This window comes from Carassius carassius, chromosome 26, assembly GCF_963082965.1.
Source record: "Carassius carassius chromosome 26, fCarCar2.1, whole genome shotgun sequence".
In the NCBI taxonomy this organism is placed as follows: domain Eukaryota; kingdom Metazoa; phylum Chordata; class Actinopteri; order Cypriniformes; family Cyprinidae; genus Carassius; species Carassius carassius.
Window position 1 is genome coordinate 16900755 of NC_081780.1, and position 8233 is coordinate 16908987.

The 8233-nt window shown below is 38.5% G+C and overlaps 1 protein-coding gene across 3 annotated transcripts; it reads right to left on the reverse strand.

Moving 5' to 3' along the window:
* Positions 1-981: 981 nt before the first annotated feature.
* Positions 982-8210, reverse strand: LOC132105899 (ATP synthase subunit gamma, mitochondrial-like). Of its 3 annotated transcripts, XM_059511415.1 has the most exons (10): positions 8105-8210; positions 7653-7687; positions 7267-7398; positions 6939-7143; positions 6661-6804; positions 6508-6572; positions 5396-5551; positions 5169-5265; positions 4877-4895; positions 982-1195 (listed from the first exon to the last, which is right to left on the reverse strand). In XM_059511415.1, the coding sequence occupies exons 1-9, from the start codon at positions 8143-8145 to the stop codon at positions 4889-4891; spliced, it is 882 nt and encodes a 293-aa protein (XP_059367398.1). In that variant the 5' UTR covers positions 8146-8210; the 3' UTR covers positions 982-1195; positions 4877-4888. The 3 variants fall into 3 exon arrangements, with proteins under 3 accessions (XP_059367398.1, XP_059367399.1, XP_059367400.1); XM_059511416.1 differs by lacking the exon at positions 4877-4895; XM_059511417.1 differs by lacking the exons at positions 982-1195; positions 4877-4895 and having other exon boundaries at positions 5165-5265.
* Positions 8211-8233: the final 23 nt, after the last annotated feature.

The following is an 8233-nucleotide window of genomic DNA, read 5'->3' on the forward strand; positions in this document are numbered from 1 at the left end:
ATAATGTTTGTGTGTGTGTGTGTTTATATATATATACACACATATTGTTTCTTGCCTTTAAATGAATATTTCTTAGTGTATCTCAGTGTTTAATTGTGTAATTAATAATAATACATGGCAAACTGTATTTGGTCACGTATTTGTAGGTCTGCCTTGCTGTTTATTATGTTATAATAAATTATAATTTATTATTATAATTATGTTATAACATAATAAATTATATAAAATTTAAATTTTTATGTCACAGACTGCTATAGTAGGATCACATAAACATTTACCCAGAAAATAAACGTGACTCAAAAAAAAAAAAAAGTCCACATGAATTTTGCGGATTTGTATATGACATGATACATATATGTTTGACATATTTATTATAAAGGTAATCATTTTAATTTAATATATCTATGACTCAAAAACATTTTCAAAAGAAAAAACAACGGTTGGGTATGGTGATGTGCATCGGTTCTCAGATGATAACCATCAGAATCTGAGCTCCAGTGGCAGCTGATTAAATAATACATGAGTGACCCATATGGTCAAACTTTCTACTTGTCCATTACTTTAATAGATCAGACCCTCTTCTACAATCAGTGACCCCCAAATTCACCCTTTCATGGATCCAGACACCCAACACCGCAGCGTGATCGTTTAATCTGATACTGTGGTGGCTGGCCGAGCTTGAGTTTCAAATGGATAACAAGGAGGCTAAACTTGTTTTGATTGGCAATTTTAAGAAGGAACAATAAGGATGCCGTTAAGTCAATTGGGTTTATCAGTAATCAGTTCAAAGTAACTTAAGACTGTTTGAAGCAAAATCCGTAAACGCCAGAGAGAGTTTATTATAAGTATTGACCTCATCTTCTGTTTTGGCAGATGTCTTCATTTCAAATGCTATGTGTATTGATAACCTCTGAGTGTAGCCAAGCCCACGGCTTCAAAGAAGAGTTCACAAGCTTTCATTTCAATGGAAAAACAAGCACGAGACGGGAAACGTATTTATTTTTTTAAGAGGACATCAAAGCTGATTAGGACATACACTAGAACTCAAATGGAAGGCGTTTCTCTGTAAGAGGTTTATTTTCTCTGATAATTGTACAAACAAAATCACATATATTTGTGAGTTCTACACCAGGTGACTGAACTGGAGAGTATGTCCGCCAGAACCACACTGAAAGATTACAGGGCTCCTCTTTATCTGGAATGAGAAAAGAAATAGATTTAGTATATTCTTAACACTTAAAGGCTTGTTCACACCAAAACAAGTGTTGACTAGTTCACTAAAATTACAACAACAACAAAAAAAAAAATCACATTTGAACACACAGCTGTTTGACATGAACATCTGCATGCCGTCAAAGCAAAGATCGTTTTTACAGAGGTGCTCCTATTTATTTATTTTCTTAAACGCACTACAGATAAAACTTCAACCAATAAGATTTGCAGTTTTGGTGATATGCGCATACACACGTGATCACATAAGACTACAACTTGGTAGTGCTCACAAAATAAACAGTGGAGGAAGTTGTGTAAAGTTTCACACAGCCATCCTTGTTTACTGCTGTATTTCTGCTGTTTAACAAGCTCCACCTACTGGCAGAGAGTGAAATTGCGATTTCATCCAGCCTTTCTGCCATTTTTCTTTTCAGCACTGGTCTGAACAGGCAAATTGCATGTGAATTGCTGCAACTAGGGCTGCACAATTTAATTTCTAATTGCGATTACAATTATGGATGCCACAATTACATAATAGTTCAAAGCGGCAATTAATCGTTCAAAGTCCACCTGGGTTATTCTGTACGCTTAAGTTGCGTTTTCTTTCTTCATGTTATTTGTGTTTTCATTTTAGTTTAAGTATAACATTATAATACCATTCATATTTAAAACAATTTATAATTTAAAGAACCAGTCCAATGTATAATTGACATTTGAGGCTTAATACTATAGAAAAGGATTAGAATTTTTTCAGTTAGATTGTTTTCAGCGTGTTTTCTATTTTCATAGAAAAATACGGCATGCAGTTGCATCAAACAATGGTATAAACATCATTCAATGTAAATTGTGATCATCGTAATTAATAATTGCAATTACAATTTCAAGTGAATAATCAGCAATTATGATGTCATAATAGTGCAGCCCTAGTTGCGACAAACACTTGTGTTGGTGTGAACTAGAGCCCGACCGATATATCGCCCGGCCGAAATTATCGGCTGATATAAGCTAATTGCATTTAAATCGGCATCGGCATTTATAACGGGCGATGAAACATGAGAAACAGAGTCTCATGCTTCACTCATGTTATGAGTGTTGCATAGTGTGCCCACTAGAGGGAGCTCTGCAGCTCCAGAGTTAACAACAGCGCCAGAAGTCCACTACAGAAGAAAGCGATTAGCCAAGCCACGGAGATGTAACTTACTGTTTTGACGGTGAGTCTGTCGTTCGTCATGTGAAATGATTGTAGATTTAGTTCATACCCTGTATATAAAAACTGTGTGGTAGTTCTAGCTAACGGTCCTATCATTATCACTTCTAAATATTCTGTAACATCACTTATAGCCGCTAATGCATTGCTATATTAGATTAGCCACAAAGCTAATACCATGTTTATCAGTGGAAGAGCGCGAACCGAACGTTAATAGGAGGTCAAACTATAACGATTCCCACATAATGACCGCGTAATTGGGCCTTTCACACAGGACGCGGTATGCACGGCGCTTGCCGCTGGGTTCAGCGTTGCCCTTCAGATACAACGCGATTTGCGCTGCACTATGGCGTAGGCTGGGTTTTATGAACGTTTAGCGGGAGCTCTTTCATACCCCCAATTTCCACCAGATGCGTAACGGCTCCGCTGCGTGACAGCTCCGTGTTCCGTCGTCCGTCAATACCCACCAGGTCCGTATTTGTTCGTAATCTCGCAAATTCTGGTGTGATCGCGCGATATGTAGTTTCTATAAACAGAACTACCAAACCAGGAACAGTTTTCCATCCGAAGGAGTATAGGATAGAACTCTTTTCTTTTCTCTTTTCATTTCTTCATCCATCGTGTCAACGGGGTTAAAACTTCAACAAGCCTGTCTCCGCCCATTATGACGTTTCAAGGTGTAGTGTAGGGAAATTTGAGCGCGGTGTATTTTATTTTGAAAATTAAACGGATTTTTTATTTTGTTTCTGGCTGTTCTGTTTTGTCACTCGACTTCCTGTCCTGGGTACTCTGCCCTGTAGTGCTGCGGAGTGCTCCGGCATCCGGCAAAAATAGAAGCTCTGCGTATCTGGTCCGGAGGGCTACGGATCGCCGGAGTCGGAACGCAACTGTAACGCATTCAGTGGAAATACACTCATTGACTTTAATGGAAACCTATTGACTCCGCCGCCGTGACGGAGCCGTAACGCAGCCGTTACGCATCTGGTGGAAATTGGGGGTTTGTCTGTTCCTCCTCCTTTCGGTCAGAAGCAAACATGTATCTGTCCCGTTGTAAGAAGCGAGCGATAGCGCTAGTCCTGCTGATGAGAATTAAGAGAGAAGCAAGAAAGAAGAGGCTACCGTCAGGTCCAGAGAACAATTTGGTGAATTCAGGCTGGTTACGTTACTCTAACGCTAATAGCTTCCTTTTTAGCAGGCCCCTTAAATGCTTGCTATTAACTTGTTTGAAGGTGGTTCTTCTCAAAATTGACAGCGGTGTGTTCATGACACTAACGTTAACCATTCAACTTCGAATTGATTCCGTAATCTTCCGGTAATAGTAGGCAAGACGATGTGTCTGTGAGAGCAAATATAGTGTAGTTACAGTAACTACAGTAGGTGCGTCAGAAATGATTAAACCAGAGGGGACATGTAAATAAATGTGAGCTGAACAAGCGCTTTTTTTCTTTTTTTTTACATATCGTTTCAAAGCAGCTTTACAGACATAACAAGAAAATGTTGAAATAATATTGTTAAATATAAGTAGGTAATACCTATTACTTGACAAATAAAAATATATATATATATTTCTAATTTTTGCCTATGTAGGAGATCCCAGTTTATTATTATTATAATTCTAATGATGACATGAGTAATGATACATGGTGATATTATTAATACACATGTTTATTCTTTCTCTGTCTCTCTTTCTGCCTACAGATGGCTGAAAAAGGTGAATGCTGTAGCAGCAAAGTGTGGGACTACTTCTGCAAATACTTTAACTTTAGTATTATAATTTATTTACAGTACACACACAGACTGTTAAAACCATTTTCAACTGGAAGAAAGTAAAAGTGTTAAATGTTTAAAACCAGACTGTTTTTTGATCATTAAAAAATATATACTTTTGATGTGCAATTGTTTAGTCATTGAGACTGTAATCTAAGGCTTTTTTTTAACATAGTCCATTCTGGAAAATGGTTTATACAGCCCACATACATAGAACAGGCAGATATTTTGCTATTGAATGTTGTGTAAGTGCAGTTTATAGGAAATGGGTCTAATATCCAGATTATTTTTAAAATCAAAATATCGGCTTATAAATCGGCTCTTTTCAAGTTAATATCGGCATCGGCCCCCAAAAATCCATATCGGTCGGGCTCTAGTGTGAACATATATTAGTCAAGTTCAAGGCCAGAAACATTCTATAAGACCGAAGCATATTTGCATATAGAGTATGTTTCAGGTCTAAAAGTCAGTGTCAAACTTTACCAAAAAAATAAGCTCTTTTACTTGATAACTCATGCAGCTTTTACTAATGGCCTATGGAAATTAACTTCTCTGTTTTGACTAAACCCAATAAAAGAACCCACCACATGCAACAACACACATAAAGAGAGAAAGAACACAAAAAAAGCCTTTTCAATGCTATTCTCTATAAGCACACAATTTATTCTACAGTCAGCTGCAGGATATTACCTCAGTCACGCTTCAGTCTCTGTGAACGGTAAATGCATGCATATTATGGAAGTTCAGTGAGGGGAAAGATGGAAATTGGATTAATGTGAGTTAATAAATCAATGGTGTAAAAACAACACAAAAAACAGATGTGTTAAGAAAACTAAAAGAAATTAAAACATGCTATGGATGTAGCAGAACAGGGAACTAGAAAACCATTACCCAATACAAATAATGAATGAGGAAGACAGGTGGCATGCATGGGTTATAATGAGGGTAAGAGATGGGCAAAGAAAGAGGAAAAACATCTTACAGAGCAGCGGCTCCAGAAATGATCTCAATGAGCTCCTTAGTGATGACGGCCTGGCGGGTTCGGTTGAAGGTCAGGGTCAGCTTGTCAATAATATCAGCTGATAGACAGAAAAAAATTCAAGTCTGAGTGACAACATTATTAATGATCACACCTTAGTAAGGAACACAGGAAACTGGCCATCGGAGTCTTCTGAATCAGAAATGACGACGACATATAAAATGACTCACAAGCGTTCTTGGTGGCGTTGTCCATAGCGGTCATCCTGGCGCTCTGCTCACTGGTGGTGGACTCCTTCAGCCCCATGTAGATGATGTTGACCAGGGCAAACTCCTGATAGTTCCTCAGCACATCAGCATCGATGTCATCATAGATGCTCATGTTTTCTGAACAAAACACATGACAAATGATCGATTCTGTTCCGCTGTCACTGGATCACATCTTAAAACCCAGTCAATGTAGCCAAAGGTAGCCCCAACAACAACAACAACTAGAATTAAATAAGGCTGTACTAATAAAAACTGACATTTTGTGTATGTGTGTTCTCATCAACTTTATTCTTATTATTATACGACTGTCCTGAGAGGATGCCTTGGAAATGTTTCCAATCAGTTAACAAAAAGATCTATACCTTTTTTCAATTAAAATAATTATTTTAAAGGCTACAAGTGAACTTTGTACAACTACAGCTATATATGCAGCTTATAATATACAGTATGAAAAAAAGAATATTGATGATGCATTATTTACCATGCATCATTTCATGCATAGATTACATAAAGTGAGTGTTAGATGATGGCACAGGTGATCTAGATCAAAAAATGATAGGTGAAGTGAGGATGCCCAATGAAAAATCGAATTCCAAACTCAAATAAAACTATTTAACAAAAGTAGTAATATTTTTTGAGAAGCAACGGAACATCACGAATCCCTAGATTTACTCCTGCTCACAAACGTGTTGGGCCTCTCAGACATGTTTAATGTGGTTTCAACCGTAATCCAATTACCGTATTTTCCGGACTATAAGTCGCACTTTTTTTCATAGTTTGGCTGGTCCTGCGACTTATAGTCAGGTGTGACTTATCAACATTAATTTGACATGAACCAAGAGGAAACATTACCGTCTACAGCCTTTTGCGGCTGTAGATGGTAATGTTTTCTCTTGGTTCTAAATAAATGCGACTTATAGTCCAGAGCGACTTATATATGTTTTTTTTCCTCGTCATGACGTGTTTTTGGACTGATACGACTTATACTTAGGTGCGACTTATAGTCCGAAAAATACGGTATGTTATTTTTATACGTGTCATAAAGGGTATCCAGCCCAACAATGAAACAATACCTGAGCTTGCAACAGTGTCAGTGGAAAACAGAGGTTTCTCATCTGTCTTGTATGAAATCACAGACCTGAAGAGGACACAAATCAGCATCAAAAGCAATAAAAAAAAATGTGGCTCTATTTTTAGTATCAAACTATGTGCATTATGTGTCGAACCTATATCTGTTGTATACAATCGTTCCCTGGTCAAACTCGTAGCCAGAGTCCAGCAGCTCTGTGGCAATAAGGGAAGCATCATTGAAAGTGGGAGGCTTGCGGCCCACCTCCTTACAGTTGATCAGGATGTGTTTGCCATGGGTCCTGACGGTTCACAGAAGCAGAGGAAGAGTTCAAGCAAAGAACATCGCAAAAAGCTGTATTTGAAACTGCTGTGATAGATCTACAAACTTCAAATAACAGAGACAAACCTGAAAAAGGGAGGAAAAGAAAACTACCTGTACAGCAGACCTCGGAGTTTGTCCCCCACGTTGACAATCATGACCTCTTTGCCGGCACCTGAGAGCTTGGCGATCTCGCTCTTCATGGCTTTGGCCACGCTGCTGTGGATGGCACCGCAGAGACCACGGTCAGACGACACACCGATGATCAAGTGCTTGTTCTTGTCTTCTGGAGCCTTGAGCTCAGTCTTCTCATAGAGTGCTAAACAACAAAGACATGAAAAAAAAATAACATTATCACCATATTATCACAACATGTTTTAAATGGATGTCAGAATATCTGTGCAATATAAAGTGCATTTTTTAATAATAATATCCTGCATACCCATAGCACCGGTGCCATAGACCCGGGCGGGCTTCAGGGATCTCTCAGCTCTGGCATACTTCGCTGCTGCCACCATCTTCATAGATTTGGTGATCTTCTGGATGTTCTTGATGGACTTCAACCGAAGGGTGACTTGTGTGTGTGTGTGTGTGTGTGTTGGTGAGTGAGTGAGTGAGTGAGTGAGTGAGTGTGTGTGTGTGAGAGAGAGAGAGAGAGAGAGAGAGAGAGAGAGAGAAAACAATGGTCAGAAACGTCAGGGAATTGTATGTTAGGTAAAATAGCATTAAGTTACCACAAAAAGATTTTGCAATACCTAAATAATATTAACTATAACAAAAACTGCATTTGTAAAGATATTAATGTCAGCAAAAGGAATCTTCACTTACTGTCCTTCAAGGTAGCCATGCTCCTGACCTGCCCACTGCAAAAGACGTGTTATAGAAATTAAGCTCATCCACAAATAAATACAATACAACATCTCTCACGTCAATGATGCATTAATAAATATGACAGCAACTAGAGTTAAACTCTAAGTAATGCATAGCCTGGAAACCCACACTGCTATTTATGACATTGGACACTTAGGGACACAATTTGATCAAATATGTGGAGTCAGCAGCGTATTGATATTAAATAGTTATAATAAACACGGAAAAGTAAAGTCGCGCGCTGTCGTACGCTTCTTAAGGACACTGCGGCCTAAATTTCGCCGCGTCCTTGTCCCTGCGCATCCGCGTTTCATTGACCAACCGACACAATTTAGTTTCATTACATAGAAACGCACATTAAATGCATATTTCCAGAACATTATGTATTCAACAAATCAATGAATTCCTACCATTGTGGGAGGAACACCGCGGCGCTGGTCCTGGCGAACATATTCACTTCAATGAAGGTCAGAGCCGCCAGTCTGCGCACGCGCAAATAAAACGCAGTAAGACGTTCTCGTCATAATCTCGCGATAGTA

Coding starts and splice junctions, on each gene's coding strand:
- LOC132105899 (XM_059511415.1), bottom strand. CDS start 8,145: ATGTTCGCCAGGACCAGCGCCGCGGTGTTCCTCCCACAATG. Junction 7,144..7,266: donor CTATGGCACCGGTGCTATGG/GTATGCAGGATA, acceptor TTTGTTGTTTAG/CACTCTATGAGAAGACTGAG. Junction 5,266..5,395: donor CAACGCCACCAAGAACGCTT/GTGAGTCATTTT, acceptor TCTGTCTATCAG/CTGATATTATTGACAAGCTG.